The sequence below is a fragment of the Equus przewalskii genome, chromosome 13 (genome assembly GCF_037783145.1).
Source record: "Equus przewalskii isolate Varuska chromosome 13, EquPr2, whole genome shotgun sequence".
NCBI lineage: Eukaryota > Metazoa > Chordata > Mammalia > Perissodactyla > Equidae > Equus > Equus przewalskii.
In genome coordinates, this window is record NC_091843.1 from 30,360,270 (window position 1) to 30,381,653 (window position 21,384).

The window sequence follows — 21,384 nt, forward strand, 5'->3', positions numbered from 1 at the left end:
AGAGAAGATTGGCAACAGATGTTAGCACAGGTGCCAATCTTTAAATTAAAAAAAAAATTCCAATACATAGAATAATACTTGATACTTTTCTCTTTTTAAGTGTTAAGGAGTTAGCACCATCAGCTTACAAAATGGCTCCAAAATTAGGAAAGAATTTTAGTTTTCAATATATACTTGTAATTTTACTCATTCAGGAACTATAACGCTCAGTGCCATGAAGAATAAGTCATAAGAGTTCTAAAGTAAGTCTTCAGGGATATTTTGGTTAAGCATTGTTTCAGGAACTACACATAGAGCAACGCACAAGACTAAGTTTCTGCCCTCACAGAATTTATACTCTGCAGTAGGAGAAAGATGATAAACAAGATAATTTTAGATAATTACAACTATGAGTGCTACGAAGAAAGTAAAGAAAGCAAAGAGATAGGCTGATCGAAAGGCATCTGGACAAGTACCTGAATGAAATGGTAAGAGCCAGCTCTGCAAACACCCGGAGAAAAACATTCCAGGTAGCAGGAATACCAAGTAGAAGGTGCCTGGCTTGTTCAAGGCACAATCAAGGCCAGTGCGGCTAGGATGAATAAATGTGAGCAAACAGTTTCAAGAAGTATGCAGGCATGACTGCGTGTAGAATCATGAAAAATAGTTTCAATTTTATCCTAAATGACCCGGGAAGCACTGCACAGTTTTTAAGCAAGGAAACACTGCCTTCATTTGTCAATTAAACTTCAAAATTAATCTGGCTGCTGTGAGGGAAAAGAAGTGACTGCACAGGAGCGAGAATGGAAGGATGCAAGGAAATCAATCAGGGGCTACACAGATGATGAGAATCTGTCATGAGGGCTTTTAGAGTGTTACTGGGGGAAATGCTGAATAAGAGGTTGGATTTACAAAAGTTTTTGGAGGTAGATTTTGCTGACAGACTTGAAAGGTGCAGTGAGGAAAAGAACGAAGGCTAATTTATAGGTGTTGATAGGGCCATCAACTCAGGTGAGAATGAGACCATCACACAAATTTAAAATTAAAAGAAAAAGATTACTGTGCTTGAAATGCAGGTGTAAATATATTTGGTAAGTCATGTCTTTCTATTACAAGGACTAAAATACATGTCTGGCACCGTAAATTTCCTCTCTTCATAAAAAGTCTATGTTTAGACCTACGTACATAACGCAACAACCTGTGTAGAGAATTATTCCAACCATTAAATTACGGAAGATGGATACTACTGTTACCAAACGAAATCTGGTAGCTCAACAGCACTGCAGTAAGTGGTTCAACATACTCACCATTTTACAGAGATCAGTGACGGGGTGATCCAGGTAACTCAGAAATTATGTAAGTTGGAAGTGTGTAATGCTTTAGAGGAAGAAGCAATCACCATGAGATGATATGTGTCACTGAATCATCATGAGAATGGTAACTCAGTAACAAGGCAACTCTAGTTCACCAGAGACCCTGAAGCATCCACCATTTCTCTAAGTTTATAATGAAAAGACATTTTAACAAACGCCACTTAGATGCGGATTTTGTGTGTGTAGCGTGTGTGAGACATAAACATGTCTTCAAGTGTTGTCCATCCACAATACACACACATATATAAGTACAACAGCACACAACAGTCAGGAAGGCTATAAAGCAGTGTTCCATAGTGGTCCTATATGTTGGGCAAGACAGTAGGTGGGGTTTTTTTCCTTCCTACTCATCTGTATTTTGTTATTTTCCTACTCTGAATTTGCATCATACATCCGATAAAAAGTAAATTAATAAATGCATTTGAAATGAATTTTGAAAACTTCTTTAGATATAACCTCAGTGTATATGAGGCATAAGGACAAAATGTGCATAAGGCAATAGCCACATCCATAAGGGCAAAAATATTAAGTATTTCTGAGGCAGAAATGTCCACACTGAGGATGACTATGTTCTAAGATCTGAGACTGTTTTTAAAGTACCACGTTAGGGGAAAAAAAGGGATGGTACTTTATTCCTGACAATTTAAAAATTATGCTGGCAAAGGATATACATTTCTTAAATAACGTTGTTTTCCTTTTACCTGTTTTCTCTCTTTAGGATTGAGAAGTAAGTACCGAGGATCAAAAACTATCTTGTGCAACTCCTTCTCCCATGTTGAAAAAGCAGACACCTTTAAAATAAAATATGTATTGCCTCATAATTAAATTTGCTCTAAAAACATAAAGGTCATATAATTTTGCTTGAAATCTACAGGACATCTGCTTAAAAAGGAGACATAATAAAAACCATACTGAAGTTTCCATCACTAATAAATGACAAACAGTGGGAGGTTAGCAATTGCAAATTTCCACACTAATTGGCTCTGAACATTTCTATATTATATAGAAATAACACACATTTAATTACTCATTAAAATAACCACTACTGTGTGACATTTTAAAAACCAGTACATCAGAAAAAGCCTTGAAGATTTGCATTTTGATTTCCCATGCTTGCTCCAATCTTGTGAACAAAATGCTGTGATTCAAAATTGAACAATTTTACTTATTCAAATGAATCTGTGAATATAACCAAAAGGTTGAAATCTCTTCTCAATTAAGCTTCATTAACAATAATATCATAAAGTACCAGTTCTCCTTCAACCAAAAGCCATTCTGAAAATATTAAAGGAAGAATCATATAAACCTTACCTATCCCAAGTAGTCCGCCATTCTGTAATGTTAATACTCGTCTTATTATTACTCACCAAAATTTAATGACCCAATAAATGTTAAATGTTATTTGTACTTAAAAGGATAGTAAAATGGCATTTAGTTAAACATGATATGATTAGCCAAGGAAAAGGCTTTTGAAAAAGAGTACAGTAATTTGATAGGCTTCCCTTATGCCCCCCCCACAACATGAGCACTAACCTTAGATTTGACCTTTTAGCAAGACATATTTATATTACTTATACAAAACAGAAATATCTCCCCCAAAGATTGTTTTCTGACCCCTCTCTCTAGCAGCATGTCCTTGAACTGCTTCATTCGGGCCTCCAGAGGGACAATGGCCCTTTCTCGGGCAGCTTTAATTTCAGCTTCCATGGCAGCTTCTTTCTCTGAATCTATGTCTTTATTATCGTCTCTCCTATAAAAAATAAAATATAAAGCATGAACTGACAAAAATACTAATAAGGAATCTTACTAAAATCTTAAAAGCAATGGAATATTCAAGACTCACTACTGAGCAGCATATTTTTGGCAAAAACAAATTATATTGAGGGTTTCAAATGAACTCTAAGGGATAAGCGACTTTCATTACAATAATAATAATATTACAGTGAGCTTCTAATGATGTTACAGTGGCTACTTTGTTAGGAAAAATATATACCTTTAATGTGCTATCTCTCCCTGACACTAGTTGATACACAAAATGAACTAGCTTACTTAAAAAAAAACCTTATCTAACATTCCAGTAAAAGTCTATGTTAGAATCAAACAGTACAGAAAGTAATTTTTAGTTCTTGAAATGATACAGGAAAAACAGCATTTTCCAAAATGTTTTACAGTATAAATACATGAAAGATTTTTAAAAATCTAATAAAAATTGGTATAAGTCTTAGTAATCGCAAATATTTATTTTGAAAATAAAATTAAAATATCTGCAAACTCGGCCAAGTGGATATGTGAGATATATACCTTACCTACCTGACATTTTTTTTACTCACTTTCTGGGTGATAAGTGGAGATTTAAGTTGAAGGACAGGTCCCAGAGAGCAACATAGGCCCAGGAGTAGTTAGGTGGAATTAGAACTGTTCATCAATGACTAAACTACTTCTTGTTCCTCCAAAAATGCACCTCAGGGCTAAGAGCAACACTGTTGCTGTATGGTACTCAAGTGAGATTGCAAACATGAAATCAAGTCACCTCTCAAACATCTGCACTATGAAGAAGGCCAGTTCATGTAAATAATCAAAAAAGTAATTCAATAATAGTCAGGTGTGTGTGAGCAGATCTTCCTTCTTAAATATGATCTGCTAAGTATTAAAATAAAATTGGTTCATATTCCCTACATAAACTTAAGGGAATTAGGAAACCAGAACATCAAGAAAATTCAAAAGCATGCTATATAGGGAAGTGAAGGTAGCCCAGGAGATTTAAATGAAACTAAGGCTAACCCACAGATACGGCAAGTGAGAGGTAATTAAAAACTTAGGGAAGGAATCAAAAGAAAGAGAAGACTTAGTCCGGGACCTGCAGGAACTTAGCGAGATAGTCTGTGACCTACGATATGCACAAAACAAACAGGTAAAAGCAATTTGCCAAACAATATACCCTCTTATAATAATTTATTTAAGAACTATTTAAAATAGTTAAAGAGTTAAAAGACATCCAAGAAATATAACTAATGAAAACAAATAACCTTTACAGAATTATACTAAATGAAAATGTCACAATACAAACTATCACTATCTATCTCAATAAAAGAAATAAAGAAAAACTAAGCCAGGAAAAATAGGCTTTTAGCTTTGTACCTAAATAGAGAAGCTCGGGCAATCCACATAAAGGACTTCTTTGACATTCTCCTGATAAAAGCAGTTAAAAACCTTACAGAGTTGTCTATAAGAACAAACAATTAAAAACAACCTAAAAGTTTAACATTGTAGGAACATCCAAAATTATGGTACATAAACAGAATGAATACAGTCATTTATAGTAATTAAGAAAACAAATGTCTTATTCTAGATTTGTTTAAAAAAGAACACAAAATCAGTTGATTACAACTAAATAAAAATACTTATACATTTGGTCAAAAACCAAAAAGCCAACTGCAAAAATGAAAAGAACTGTAACTGTGGCCGATTATGAATGACTCTCTTTAATATCTTAATTTCTTTAAGTTTGTTGCCAACAAAGAAATTTTTAAAAGAACCACCCTTGACAGGGGTTGTCTTACTGATTTCTCTTTGCCATAATTTGGCTGCATTCAATCTGTCCTTTTTAGATAAGGACTATAATCAACCAGTCTCAGATAATATCTTCAAACTTTCCTTTTTGCTGCTAAATAATGGTCCCATTCCTCCCCCACCCACACACAAACACCCTCTACCCCACCCTTCCACCTCCCATAATTACTAACATTTATATTTTACCCAACTCTAGAGCACTGGCCAAGCTAATGCTTGTACTTATAGCAGTCTCCTTCTCTTAGAGCACTTTCTAAGTTCATGAGTTCCCTCTTCACCACAAGTATGACCACAGACTCAAGGACTAGGGAAGCAACAAGCATATAACAAGAGAAGTCTCTGTATTTATGAGATTTCTGGAATAGTGCCTTTTGGGGTATATATTAGGTAGGAAACTTATAAAATTCAGGCCTAATGAATGTCTGAAAATAATTTATCAACTAACTCCTAAATGTCACTTGGCTTCAAAATACATATTTGAATAACCAAATCTTTTGGAAATCTAGCAACAGAAGAACATCATTTCTACATTGTAAGCAAAGCTTTTAATTAATATCAGGCCTAAGAGAGCAATCATGACTCATGTGTCCTAACAACATACACATTACCTGTCTCAATCACAAACTGACTGCGACCTAATCAACTTTTAAAAGCTAAACTCTACCTGAATTACATAAACTGTAGGTATTACTTACTTCCGTTTTTTGGCTTTAACAGGTTCATCTTCATTAATTTCTTCCATTAATTCTTGTTCTTCTTTAACTGTAAGATAAAATTTAATTAAACTCTGTCAGAATAGAAAGAAGCAAGTAACAACTGAAATACTTAGGTATGACTCCTCCTGCTATCCACTACCAGATGACTTGCTTTAATAGCATTTTAAGAAGCTGCAATTTATAGTTAGTCCACTCACTTGCACTCATAGAGAACTGCCACTTCTGGATGGACAGCATTGTCGGGGTCGGGTGCCCTGGCAAAAACATTTCAAATATTATTATCAATAGTTATATGCATATATTACACAATCTTTTCTTTTAAAAAATTTTTATATAAATCCCATAACATTCAGTCCTTAATAAAACAGTAAATAAAGAATAATTCTACATCTCCTCTATTAATCCTCCCTTTATATAAAATTTTCAATTCATTATGAAATGATTCTTTATGATGCACGTATTTATCAAATAAATGGATTTAATATTTGAAAACAGATTCATAAAAACAAAAGCAAATCACATACTTTCTTGGCAGGATTCAATACTATAGTTATAAAGTATTATCAATATCACAGCTATAAAACAGATATTGCTGGAGGGGAAAAACTGGTGCCTACTATCTTTAGCCCCAGGGAGGTAAAGTTCCACTGACTTATAAATCACTTGTAAACAGAAAACGTTAGTAAAACATATATACAATCCATGACGATTTCTGAATTAATATGAATGACATATATTAGGGGTTGTTTCATTTGAAGTACTAAATGATTTATTTATCATGCTTCTATACTACAAGGGGAGATTTTATAAAAACACAATCATATCAATACAAGTGCAAATTACCACTGAAACATATGCAATAAAAATTAGGTACACATATTTGCCTTCATTATATATACTGGAATGCTGTCTGAACATGAGGGAGATTAAAAGATAATCAAGGTTTAAGTGTCTCTATACTCTCAGGAATAAGGATTACCCTCCCTCAATTTCAACTAGCTTAAGACTAAGCTTTTGTATTTTTACAAAATTTTGTATTTCACAAGATTTTAGTAAACAATAAAATATTTTAAAAATACTCTGTATGGTTATGATTATTTCAAAAAATATATGACTAGTCACAAAAGGTGCTAAAAGGCTCACTGAGGGGTGTTTCAGTATATTACTGAAATCTTGAAGCATGAAGTAAGCATCAGTCATACCAATGTATCTTGTGCTAACTGAAATCTTGACAAGAAGTTAAAAGATATATATATAAATATTTTACAAAAAATAATTTTATCCAAATTCTCTATTTTTTCTATCTCTATTACTGAACTCAAATTAGCATTATCAGTCTATTTTCCATTTCTCAAATTTCTTATATTCCTTGAAAATAGAAAGTTTTTCTCAATGGCCTCACATTTTCTGTCAAAACATGAAAAGAACCTTAAAATTGGAGGATAAATTCCTAATTTAAAACTTACTTAGTTTCTTCACTTCTTCCATTCCTTTTTTATGAGGGGGCTCCTGAATGATTTTGTCAACATCCGCCCTTCCAATCAGATCATCAGGTCGGTCCCACATAGAAAGACGAGTGGTAGGATTATAAAAGAAGACCCGCTCATCACCAGTCCAAACAACACACCTAAGAATTGATTCAAATATTTTCTTATGTTATGGAAAATGCAGTGTTTTCTTTCTTTTTTTTTTTTTGAGGAAGATTAGCCCTAAGCTAACTGCTGCCAATCCTCCTCTTTTGGCTGAGGAAGGCTGGCCCTGAGCTAATATCCATGTCCATCTTCCTCTACTTTATACGTGGGATGCCTACCACAGCATGGCTTGCCAAGCAGTGCCATGTCTGCACCTGGGATCGAACCGGCAAACCCCAGGCCACCGAAGCAGAACGTGTGAACTTAACTTCTGCACCACCAGGCCGGCCCCTGGAAAATGTTTTATAAGTAGGTCTTTTACTGTCATCCTGTCAAAAGGGGAGGTGGTGGTAGGGAAGGACATGTCCATCTTAATACTTATTTATAGAAAACCAAGTATGGTTTTTAGAGCAGAAGAGAGTTGATTGGCTAAGGTTAAAACAGCAACTTAACACATTAATTGATAAAACCAGGGAAAACAAAGCAATTTGTGATCGGGGTTTAGAATGCTCAGGAACTTGGTTTGGCACACTAAATTTGAAAGTCCTACATTTTAACCTATTACAACGGACAAGTTCAATGGCAACAAATGATAATGCAAATAAGCAGTTCTAAAGCTAAAGAACAGACCATAGAAACCTAGATATTATGTAATACTTAATACTTCCTACCAAACCAGAATTACATGGTCAAATGCAAACTTCTGTGAAGCCTTTAATATCTGATTATATCTGGTATAAGAAATAGAGAGAAGTACCCATTATGCTATGGCACTGTAGCCCATACAGCCCACTTTTCCTGTTAATTATGACTAGAAATTCAGACAAAATACAAAAAACAAGTACATGAGGACTCTGAACAAAATTAAAAAAAAATAAATAGAAGTATGGAGAGTCAAAATTCAGAGAAGGAAATGCAAGGGTGTAAATTTCCCATTTCCCTCCCTCAACCCTCTGCCCTGAGAGTGCCACAGTGGCATGGTGGCAGTAGCAAAGGCAGCTAAAACTCCAAGAGAAATCAGGTCTTTGTGGCCAGATAATCAAAAGTTAATCAATAGCTGCCAAGCCCAAGGTAATGTAGATGTTGAAATTATCAGACAAAGCCTCTATTATTGAAATAATTTAAAAGCAGCAACTATAATGAGGCTTTATGAGATAAAGAAAAACAAACTTGAACAAAAAGATAGAAGTCCTGAGCAGAGAAATAGAAACTGTAAAAAAACAAAAACAAAAAATCCCAGAAATTTTAGAAATGAAAAATACAACTGAAATTAAATTTTTCTGGATTGGCTCAAGAGCAGAACGGAGATGAAAGAGGAATGATCAGTGAATTAGAAGATAGATCAATAATTATCCCATCTGAAGAATGGGGTGGGGGGGGGTAAAAAAAAAGGAATGAGTAGAGTCTCAGGAACCTATAGGACTATATCAAAATGCCTAATACACATGTCATTGGGTTCTCAGAAGAAGAGGATATTGGGGGCAGAAAAAAGGTTGAAGACATAATGACCAAAAAACATCTCCAAATTTGGTAAAAGACAAATATTAAAGAAGCTCAGTGAACCCCAAATAGGACAAACTTTGAGAAAACCATGCTTAGACACAACATGATCAAACAGATGAAGAAAAATCCGTAATAGCAGCTAAGAAAAAAACATGGCAGAATACAAACAGGGGAACAAGTCCAATGACCATGGATTTCTTACCAGAAACCACAGAGGCAAGAATACAGTAAAAGAGCTAAACAGTTAAAGTTCTGGGAAAAAAGAACTGCCAACCCAGAACTCTCTACACAGTGAAAATATCCTTCAGGGACAAGGGCAAAAAAGATATTCTCAGAAGAAGGAAAACTAAGAGATTTCATCTCCAGCAGACTTGCTCTATAAGAAAGTTTTTCAAGGCTGAAAGAAAATGAAACTAAAGGAAAACCTGGATCTTCAGGAATGAAGGGGAGAAAACAAATGGTAAATATCAAAGATATTGTTTTCCTAAGTTATTTAAAATATGTGTGAAAATTATAACAGTCTGGTGGAGTTTTCAATGCATGTAGAAGTAATACATACGACAACTATAACATAAAGGTTAGCGGGTATGGGATTAAAAAAGAACCTACACCGTCAGTTCCCAAACATGGACCCACACCACTTGTCAGCTGCAGCAGTGACCCACATACAAAATAGAGGAAGATCAGCACAGATATTAGCTCAGGTTGCATCTTCCTCAGCAAAAAAAAAAAAAAAAAAAAGAAGAACCTATATGGTAGCTATGTTTCCATATTTTATATGAAGTGGTACAATAATAACTTCAAGTAGACTATAACGGTTAGGTGTGTAACACCTAGAACTAAAAAATAATGCAGAGATATCACCAGAAAGCCAACAAATAAATTATTAAATGGAATGCTAAAATATATTCAAGTAATTCAATTGAAGGTAGTAGACGAGGAAGAGAGTAACAAAAAACAGAAAACAAAAGATCTAAAACCAACCATAATGAAAAATTACATTAATGCTAATAGTCTAAACACTCCAATTAAAAAGCAAGACACTACTATAAGCTGTCTTAGGAGACAAACTTTAAATATAAAGCCATAGAAATGCTGAAAGTAAATGGACAGAAAAAGATATACCACACAATTAGCATAAAGATAGGAATGGCTATTTTAATAACAGATGAAACAGACTTCAAGACAAACGGTATTACAGGAGACAAAGAGAATCATTTCATAACAATAAAAAAGACAATCAGCAACAAGTAATCATTGTAAAAGGTGTATAAGTCTATTAACAGAGCCTCAAAACAGATGAAGAACGGACTAAATTAAAGAAAGAGAAAATTACACAATTATAGTAGATTAATCCCACTATTTCTGAGCAATTGATAGACCAATCAGACCCAAAAACAAACAGTACTAAGACAGATCATGTGCTGAATAATAAAAAAAGTCTTAATGAATTTGAAAGTACCAAAATCACATTCTCTGACCACAGGGCAAGTGTATCAGTAACAGTAAGACATCTAGAAAACCCCCAAATTCTGGAAATCAAACAACAGCCTTCTATATAATTCATGAGTCAAAGACAAAATCAAAAAGTAAATTTTAAAATAATATGAACTGAATGGCAATGAAAATACAACACATCAAAACTTGTATGATGCTGCTAAAGCAGTGATTAAAAGGAAACTATGGCTTTAAAAGCTTGTATCAGAAAAGGAGAAATAACTAACACTAATGACCTAAGAGTTCCTCATAAGAAACTGGGAAAAGAAGTGTAAAGGAAAACCAAAGCAAGCAGAAGGAAAGAAATAATAGAGTAGAAATCAATTAAAAAAAAAAGACAACCAGCCCAAAGCTGGTCTTTTAAAAGACCAACAAAACTGGCAAACTCCTAGCTAGACTGATCAAGAAAAGAGAACACATCCCCACTATCTGGAAAGGAAAAAAGGGTTATCACCACAGATCATAGAGACTTTTAAAGGACATTAAGAGAATAATATGAACAAATTCAACAACTTAAGACAAAAGAAGCAAATTTCTTGAAAAATAGAACTTACCAAAACTGACAGAAGAAACAAAAAATCTGAATAGTCCTATAGCTATTAAAGAAGTTTAATATATTACCAAAAACCTTCCCCAAAAGAAAACTCTAGTTCCAGATGGTTTTATTTGTTAACTCTATAAAATCTTAAGGAAAAAGTAACACCATCGTACAAACTTTCTCAGTAAATAGAGAAGTAGAAATCACCAATCACCACCCAAGTCATTTTATGAAACCAGCATAACCTAATGCCAAAACCTAACAAAAACATTACAAAACGACAGAACAATATCCCACATGAGTATAGATGTAAAATCATTAATAAAACATTAGCAAATCAAATCAAATCCAACAATATAGTAAAAAAAAGGTTAGAGATTGGCCCCATGGCCGAGTGGTTAAAGTTCTGCATGTTCCGCTTTAGTGGCCCGGGTTCACAGGTTCAGATCCTGGGCACGGACCTACTCCACTCACTGGCCATGCTGCGGAGGCATCCCACATACAAAATAGAGGAAGACTGGCACAGATATTAGCTCAGGGTGAATCTTCCTCACCAAAAAAAAAAAGGTTAATTTACTATGACAAGGTTTATTCTAGACAGGCAAAGCTAGTTTAACATTTAAAAAATCAATGTAATTCACTATATTTTAAAGAATGAAGGAATAAATCTAACTCTTTTCAAAAGATGCAGATTTATGATAAAAACACTAGCAAACAGAATAGTAGGGAACTTCCTCAAACTAATGGAGACTATCTATGAAAAACCTATAGCTAATATTATATCTGACAGTAAAAGACTAAATTGTCTCCTTCCTGATATCAGAAACAAGGCAAGAATGCCTACTTTCACCTCTTCTATTTAGCATTGCACTGACATTCCTAATAAGGAGAGAAAAAGTAATAAAAGGCACTAAAAATCAGAGAATAAGAGATAAAAGTGCTCCTATGTGCAGATGATATGATTGTTTGCATAAAAAATCTCAGGGAATCCACAAAACTACTACAATAAATGAATTTAGCAAGATTCAAGGCTACAAAGTAAACATACAAAAATTAATTATATTCTTACATACTAACAGTAATCAACTGGAAAATGAAATTTTTAAAAAATCTAATTTGCAACAGCATCAGAAAAAGTACCTGGGACTAAATCTAACAAAATTTGTCCAAGACTCTACACTGAACACTGCTGAAATAAATGGAAAGATCTGTTCATGGATTAGACAACTCAATATCGTGAAGACGTGAAATCTCCCCAATTTATCTACAGATTCAATGCAAAATTCATTCAGTCAAAATTCCAGCAGGATTCTTTTTTTGATAGAAAGTAACAAGCTATTTCCAAAATTTACATGGAAATGCAAAGAATATAGATAAACCAAGTTAAAGTTTTTAAAAATTGACCCTACCTGATTTCAAAGCCTAAGTTTCCATAATCAAAACAATTTGGTATTGGCAAATGGACATATAAATCAATTGGAACAAAACAAGAGAGTCCAGAAATAGACTCTCACAAATTATTTTTGACAAAGGTACTAATGCAATTCAATGGAACAAGGAAAGTCTCCTCAGCAAATGGTGGTGGATCAACTACCCATATGGGAAACAAATGAACATGGACTCTTACTTCACACCATCCACAAAAATCAACTCAAAATCGATTCCAGACCTAAATGTAAAATCTAAAGCCATAAAACTTCTGGAAGAAAACATGGGAGAAAATCTTTGTAATTTGGGGGTTGGGAAAGGCTTCTTAAAACATAAAAAAGCACAAACCACAAAGAAAGACACTGACAAATTGAACTCCAAATTAAAAATTTTGCTCTTTGGAAGATATTCTTAAAAAAATGAAAAGGTAATCCACAGATTCCCAAGGGAAATATTCTCAAACATAAATCAGACAAAGGACTTCCATATCCAGAACATATAAAGAACTCAAATTTCAGTAATATGAAAAACAATCCAAGAAAAAGTAGGCAAAAGATATGAACATATGCTTTGCCAACAAGATATGAATGGCAAATGAGCATGTGAAAAGATGCTCAATGTCATCAGAAATCAGGGAAATGTAAATTAAAACCACACCTATTAGAATGGCTAACATTTTCAAAATCTGAGCATGCTGAATGTTACAGAGGGTAGTGAGCCACTGGAACCCTCATACACTGCTGATGAGAATTTCAAAATGGTAGGAGTGCTTTGGAAGGCAACTGGGTAGTTTCTTAGGAAGTTAGGCATATATACCAAATAATCCAGCCAATCTACCCCTCTTTATTTACCCAAGAGAAACAAAAACACATCTACACAAAAGCTTGTACAAGAATGTTCATAGCTGTTTCATTTGTAATTTATTGAGCTGTTTCCAGTTTCTGGCTATTACAAATGGGCAAATATCTAGGAGTAGAATACCTGAAGCCTGGAAACAACTCAAAAGTGCATCAACAGGTGAATGGATAAACAAACTGTGGCATATTCAAACAAAAGCATGCTACTCAGCAATACATAGGAATAAACTATTGAGACATTCAGCAATGTGAATGAATCTCAAAATCATTATTGCCAAGTGAAAGAATTTACCAAGTCAGTCATAAAAGGCCACATACTGTATGACTCCATTTATGTGAAATGTTCAGAATAAGTAAATCTACACAAAAGTAGGCTAGTGGTCGCCTACAGCGAAGGGAGATGACAGGAAATAGGGAGTGCCTGTTAATGAGCATGCAGTTTCTTTTTGGGGTAATGAAAATGTTCTAAAATTGATTATGGTGATGATCATATAACTCTGTGAATATATTAAAAATCATTAAGTTGTATACTTTAAATGACTGAATTGTATGGTATACGAATTATCTCAATAAAGCTGTCATACTTTTTAAAAAGAAGCTAGAGAACGTATAAATGATTCTTGATATAAAAATTCTAGAAAACGCAACGTGATCTATAATAATAGACAGGAGTGGGATGCTTAGGGATGGGGACAGAGGGAAGGATGGACTACAAAGAAACACAAGGGAACTTTTGGGAGTACTGGAAATGTTTACTTTGACTGTAGTAATGAACTTTAAACATGTGCAGCTTATTGTACTTCAATTGTACCTCAATAACACAAATAAAAAATAAGAGAAAATGTATAATGTACTATTCAACCAAAATCTTCCGTGGAGACGGACTAGATACCCTTTTTTCGTCATGGAATCCAACCAAAAGCTAAGGCTTACTGATCCTAGGGAATACACAATGCTTCTAGTTTCGACGTCTTTTCACAATCAATTTTAAAAGCAGGGATGGGGAAGATGAATGTTATACATTTTCATCCAACTAGTCAATGCAGAAATCTCTTCAAGAATTTCCATTAGAACCATCCGGAGACACTTAAGGCCTCATGTTAGATGTTTAACTTTACTCAGGAAAAGAACTAAGCCTAAATTTTCTATGCCAGGTTCTAAAACACTGTTTGATCTTTATTAACAGCAGTAACTACTTTAAGATGGAGATGCTATTCTACTAACTCACGTAGGCTTCAAAATATCTAAGTGTGCTAACACACCTCCAATGGTATTAGTGGTAAAGGTGGAGTGAGAAGTTGTCAGGACATTTCAAAATTAACGGAAAAAATATGGACAAAGAATTCGTGTGTCATAAAACTGCCCTGAGCTAAAAGTATGCATGATAAAGTGCTTAGAGGAGAGGTATACTGATATCTGCGACTTTTAAAGCATCAAGAAATAAGACTGACTGGCAGATGCATTGAGGGATGGATAAATAAAGCAAATAGGATAAAATGTTAACTGTAGAATCTAGGTGGTCAATATATGATGTTCACTATTCTAGAAACAGTCTATCAATGTTTATGTTTCAATTTTTTCATAATAAAATATTGAGAGTAAAAACCTATGGAAACATAGAAAAAACACTATAGAAACAAAGCAGCAAAATAAATTAATTAATTAAAGGCCTTATGCCACTTTCAGTAAATACAAAAGCAACCAAAAGTTCAAAGATAAATTTTTCATAAGTTAAAACCCAGCAACACAGACTACAGACAAATAAAGCATGGCAAACACAGGCAGCCCCTCTCTCACTTTGCATTTAGTACAGGACAGTACAAATACTGCAAGCTAAATCTGTGTGACGCAGATTAGTAAGAAATGGAAAAAATTAAAATTGGTTCATGACCTTTAAAAACCTGTCAAAACACTAAAACTCTCTTAGAACCAGAACCTAAGTTCACTGATCCTACAGAATATAAAATGCTTCTAATTTTGACCTCTCTTTAGTAATTAAAAAAAAAAAATAGTCAAACTAATGGCATGAAACACCAGGAAAAAAATCCCAACATAGGTAAGGGAAACATGAAACTTCATGTTTTACCTTTAGCTTCTTAACATCTCTAAAGAAACAGTAATTTGAAGAGCAACATTTGAAGCTATCAACAGAGAAAAAGACTAATAAAAATGTGATTATCCAAATGAAGTGGCATACAATGCTTAGCTGAACAAATTGTTTAGCTTAAAGTCAGCACTCAGCTGTTTTATAAGAAATGGAAAATAATAAAATAGGGAATTAAAGTTACACTGATGATACACTCCTTCACTGACAGAACTCGCAAGATAATCTGGACATGTGGTTATCCTTCACGTACTCAGAGGGACTGTAAAAGTACTGGGAACACACAGTTGCACGTTGGGGAGTTTTCTGGGGGGATGGAGATGCTTCTTCCTAAGAAAGACACAGAACCTAGAAGCTATAAATAAAAAGATCAATAAATCTGACCTCACCAAAATATAAAATTTATATGATAAGATATTAAAACAAAAATCATGAGATAGGGAGAAATTGTAATACAGGTAAAGGTCAAAGGGTTAATAGCAGTACACATAAAAAGCCCTCACATATTAAGAAAAAGACAAGTCCATGAAAAGATAAGCGAAAACTGTGAAGAGGCAATCCATAGCCAACAAATATGAAATAGGTTCATTTATACCAGCATTCTGGAAACATCTAAGAAGATTCCTTCTCCTATCATGTTACCAAAGATTTAAAAGGAATATCCCTACACTGGTTGGAGTGAGGGAAAACTGGTACTCTCAATCTGCTGTTGGGCATAGGAACTGGTGTAGCCCCTCCTCTATTCCCCCCAAAAAATCCTTTCTGAGATCTATTTAGCAATATCCATCAAAACTTAAAATAGCTATACCACTTAACTCAGCAATTTCATTTCTAGGAATCAATCCAACAGAAATATTTGCATGTGTTCACAAAGAAATATGTATAACGATGTCCTAAACAGCAAAATTTGTAATGCCAGGGGCAAAAAAACAGAAAACCACCTAATCATCCATTTGTAGGAAAATTGTGCATTTTCATGCAACGGAAAACTATGCCATGACAAGTAGATTTAGAGGTACTAAAACTGCAACATTTCTAAGACATATTTAGTAAAAAATACTACTGAGGAATAAGATGCTTTTTTTAAGACACTATGTGCATATACACCACACATACACACACACACACCTCTACACATACACATACATACACAAAACACAATGTAGGAAAAGGTCTACAGGCATATGTACCAAACTTTTATTCATGAAGAAGCATGGTGAAGATGGAACTCCTCAATTTTTTACTTCATATAATTCTACCATATTGTATGCTTGTTTAATGCATTCATGCATTCTTTTCTAATAATATCATACCAGATCAATGAGAAAATAACTCAAAGTAGAGCACAAAAACTAGAGATATAAATCATAAACGAAAAAGTAAGGGGTTTAGAGAATAACAAATACAAGAGACTTGACGTGCAAACTACAAATGTTCCAGAAAAGGAAAAAAACAGATGCAGAGAAGCAATAATAAAACAAGTTCCAAAAGAAAATTTCACTAATCTGAGGACAGACTCAAATCTGAAAACTGACGAAGCCCACAAAGTTCCAGACTGGTGGGGTTTGGAGTTGGTTAGCAGCTTTTCACGTACAATACTTAAATGGAGAAACTATTGAGGAATATACTCTTCGAATACAGATTGTTTTCATAACTTTGATTTTGGAAGCAGACAAATATTTTGCATAACTGTTTTAAAAATTGAGCCTATGTATCAAGTTGGTGGAATAACTATATAGAAAATAACTATTCCAAATGCCTTTAATACACAGTAACTTGGGGCTGGCCCCGCAGCCTGGTGGTTAAGTTCGGCACACTCCACTTCAGTGGCCTGGGTTGGCGGGTTCGGGTCTCAAGGGTGGACCTACACCACTCGTCAGCCATATTGTGGTGGTAACCCATATATAAAATACAGGAAGACTGGCACAAATCTTAGCTCAGGGCTAATCCTCCTCAGCAAAAAAACCAAAACAAACAAACAAAACCACAGTAACTTAACTATACATCTTTAGAGTGATATACCCTAAACATAAAAATAACTAGGGAAAAAAAAAGCTTAAACTCTCTTCAGTAACCACACTGTTAGTGATAGTGCTGGTATTGTTATTCTGTGACTTGTGAGAAAAGTAAACGAGTAATTATGTTGCTACCACTCAGAAGCAGGATTTTTCAGCAGGAAAGGAAAGAGTGAATTAAGGCTCAGTAAAAATCTTGTAGTAGACCCGAATTCCAAGTAATGGTATGAACTCATGATGTATCTTTAAATGTATGTATCTTCCATCTGTGTCTACCAAAGATGTCTAAAATAATGACTAAGGCAGTAGTAACAACTATCCTGAGAACCTACTCCATGGCCTATAAACGCCAGTGCCCACAAAAAGAAAACAGGGCTCCTTGGGAAAATGGCTGAATCTAGGTCTGTGATAGGACATACATGAAATAAGCCAGGAACATCTTGTTGGAGCAGACAGCAAGGAAGGTATCAAAGTTAGAGTTGTAACAAAAAAAACCCTCAAAAGTCAACCTTTAGAGGCTTCCCCTAGCCAAAGATGAAACAACTGAACATCAGTAAGGATAATAACTGCAATGGATAGGAATATACAAAATACAGTCAAATCTGTGAATTTGTAATATTCAAACCAACTCATCATTCTGAAAATCACTAAGTCTTTTCTTTCCTATACAACTTATACCTCTAAATAACCAATGTTGGCAAGGGAAGTACCTCTAAGTACTCCAGTTAACAAATGAAAAAGAAATTATAGAAATACATTATCACCACTTTCAACTCTTAAAGATTTAATGGATCTAGGCCAGGTTTTGCAACCTCACCACTACTGACATTTTGGGCCAAATAATTAATTCTTGTAGGGAGCTGTCCTGTGCATGGTAGGACGTTGAGGAGCATCCTTGTCTCTACCCACTAGATACTAGATGCTATTAACACCTTCCAACTTAAGACAACCAAAAATGTCTCCAGAGGTTGCCATACATCGGCAGGGGGGCCGGGGCCGGGGGAAGGGAAGCAAAATCACTCCTGGTTGAGAATCAATGATCTAGGTAATAATAATCAGCAATGGTTGCTAACAACACAAAAAAAGAGACAACCAGATGCATCCTGAGGGAAAGGCACATTATCATTTATGAACTAGTCTTGCCAGAAAGATCAAACCTGAATCTGATCACATCTTTCTATCTGCCTGCTAGTTTGCAGGAAATTCAGGAAGGGAGGACTCTATTAAACAGTACCGCGGGGATGCAATAATAAAATCCAGACTGTGGGACTCCATAAAACAAACATTTATTTTTTCAATAACAAAAACAAGAAGGAAAACAAGTTGGAATGGAACTTATAAATTCCATGACTTAAGAAACAAGCCAACTCATTACAACATGTGGACCATATACGAATTAAATGAGTTGGAGCACAAATAAGAGAGAAAGCACTGATGCAGGGAGAGGAAGAAAAGAGAGAACCAACAAAAGAAGAAAAGAAAAAGTAGACTACTCAACATTTAGATAAAAAGACATAGTTTTACATAGTTCTATAAACATTATCACACGTGCGTATATGTAAAAGCTATTTATATAAAAGCTATTTTTTACAATGTTAAACAATAAAAAGTAGACTCAGGATCTCAGTGATTCAAGTCTGTACTTATGAACAATAAACATTAATCACGAAGGGAGGAAGACACTGTAGCCATTGAGTTTTAGGTGTGAACACCCAAAATACAATAAATAAGAACTCAAATATTCAGTAGATAAAAACATATATGTGACATATACTTTTTTTGAAGTAAAGTATTTTTTCTTCCTACAGAATAAACCATGTAACAATCAAGTATGGCAAAAATTAAATAAATAAATAAAACTTACTCATTAAGCCAAGTACATACCATGGAGTACCAGGAATAGGGGTAGTAGCTACCGGCTTTGCCTTCTGGGCAGCCTTTTCTTCTTCGGTCATCTCTTCTTCTTTGGGCTCCTATGGGAAAAGATATTACTTTCACTTAATTAATATCACAAAACTATACCTGAATATTCCACAAATACAAGTATCACTGCCGATATCTCAAAGTACAAACAACATAAAGTCTGTTGCTAGCACAGGGAGGGGAGACTGCGTAGGAATTTCTAAGAAAGTTCTAAATCCTTTCCCCCCTAGACAGAGCTGAATTCCACAAGAGCAGATCCCAAAGCAGCAGATGGTCCTATCTTACACTCACTAACCACCTTCTTAGCAGCAGAAACGGGGAACACAGTATAGAAAATTAGAGGAGACCTCTTCATTTAGGGTCGTTTCTCTTTTCTGCTAACTTCCTTACTAATAAAACCCGACTATGAGTGGTCCCTCACTGAATAAAGGAAGCTTCCTAAAAGCAGATTTCTTTCACTGCTGTATAGAGAGCACTCTATTCCAGGAGAGAACACATAAAATATAACGAACATTCCCCCAAACATGAAGTTGTATTTATGGTGGAACATGTATCAGTCTATAAGTCGGGCAGCAGCTGGGTATCAGGGCCAAACTCTGGCCCAAGGCCTTTTCTTTCTAGGGGCCTCAGTTTAGTATAAGAAGTAATTTAATGAAACTTTCAAAAGAAAAACTGAACTAGAAACTTCAAAGAATTCTAAAATTTCAGAAATCCAATTTATAACAATTATCTAAAACCATATCAAATTGTTTTTCAGTTGCAAGTAAATTGTACCCGACAATGTTGGCTCCCAGGGTAACAGGCCGTGGCTCTTTACCTCCTTTATCTCCTTTATCGGCTCTTCTTTAGGATCCTCCTCCTCCGTCTCCATTGGCAGAGGTTCTTCGGAAGGTTCTTTAATTGGCTCTTTAATCTTCTCCTCTAATTTTTCTAATAAAAAGTTAAGATAATATCATTCAAGGATTTTTATGTAATTTTCAAGAACTTTCAGAGGCTAAGCAGTTAAGATACTCCATTTCTAGTTACTAATCCCAAAGATAAAATTTTTTCCTTGTAATATCACTAATTTGAATCTAATGTAATGTTCAACTTCAAATACCTCGCTATGCCTATCAGGAAACTGTCACTAGAAAAGAACTACTGATTTCAGAGGGACATAAAGTCTTTCAGGTCATTCATGTTATCATTTGTAGCAATCATTCATTCTGCTGAAAGGGATAAGATACTAAGATACTCAGGAACAGAAACAGAGTATTGTGATGTAAAAAATTATGAGTCATCTTCATCTAAGACTCCAAAGGCCTAATTTTGTTTTCTTCAGAACACATACAATACACACATTACTTCCTGATCAGTACTATCAGTCTCAATAAGGATAACAATAATTATATAACAGAATAACTATGCAACTCCTGACTACAGTAAAAATATATATTTGCATGGATGTAAAAGTTAATTTCTCCAGATGAAAAAATGACGGACAAATATTAAGTAGAAGAACTGGCTTTGAAAATAAATATACATTTATCAATTCCGTAGAAATAAATAATCCAACAACTATGTAATTAGAAAATCCCTCAAATGTGTTAAAAAGGAATTAACACAGAATTTCAAGTAGCATTGTATTTATAATATCATAGTTTGTACTATGTTCCACCAACTCATTAAAACTATACCTTTTTCCTTCAGTTCTTGGGGTTTTTCCCAGGTTGATTCTAATGTTCTATTATTATAATAATATGTCTTCCCATCTGCTGTTTTATATTCAGTCCACTCAGAAACTGCTGTCGCTCCAGCTAAAGTAGCAGGTGAAGCTGCAATAGCGACCTGGGGATGTATCATGGGTACGATAGGAGGGGCCATGCCTGGCAATACACCTAAAAGAGAATAATAAAAAGTTAGAGCCGAGCATAACATTTCAATACAAAGTAAAACTTGAAAACATAAGCTAAATGTTTCTATTAAATATTAATAAATGAATGACCAATTGGAACAACACAAAAAAATCATATAAAATGTGATTTAATTACTTAAATCTATATCCTGGTTTAGTTCTAATGCCTAAACTCAATTAGATTCAGAAATTCAACCCAAGAAGTACCTTAAGAACAGCCAGAAATTTGGGTCATACCTATCATGAAGTCTTAATAAGTCTTTATAAACTATAAAAATTATGGTGCATTATCTACTTATTAATAGAAATATATTTTTAAAAAGAATTTCTCAAATTCTAATGAAATCAAGGCAACA

The 21,384-nt window shown here is 34.4% G+C and overlaps 1 protein-coding gene across 10 annotated transcripts in view; it reads right to left on the minus strand.

The window, feature by feature from the left end:
* The window catches only part of TCERG1 (transcription elongation regulator 1), a 62,052-nt gene that overhangs the window by 20,036 nt on the left and 20,632 nt on the right, over positions 1-21,384 (minus strand). For 6 of the 10 annotated variants that reach the window (XR_011525129.1, XR_011525127.1, XR_011525131.1 and 3 more), the window contains 9 exons: positions 20,811-21,011; positions 19,952-20,064; positions 19,096-19,184; positions 7,105-7,265; positions 5,836-5,892; positions 5,618-5,684; positions 4,491-4,541; positions 2,967-3,102; positions 2,054-2,143 (listed from right to left, as the gene is read on the minus strand). Coding sequence is in view for 5 of the 10 variants with exons in the window: in XM_070569289.1 (XP_070425390.1) it covers positions 2,054-2,143; positions 2,967-3,102; positions 4,491-4,541; positions 5,618-5,684; positions 5,836-5,892; positions 7,105-7,265; positions 19,096-19,184; positions 19,952-20,064; positions 20,811-21,011 (965 nt within the window). In the remaining 5 variants the exon portion in view is untranslated. The remainder of the gene's footprint in view (positions 1-2,053; positions 2,144-2,966; positions 3,103-4,490; positions 4,542-5,617; positions 5,685-5,835; positions 5,893-7,104; positions 7,266-19,095; positions 19,185-19,951; positions 20,065-20,810; positions 21,012-21,384) is intronic. The other 4 variants (XR_011525130.1, XR_011525128.1, XM_070569290.1 and 1 more) reach the window with 1 other exon arrangement.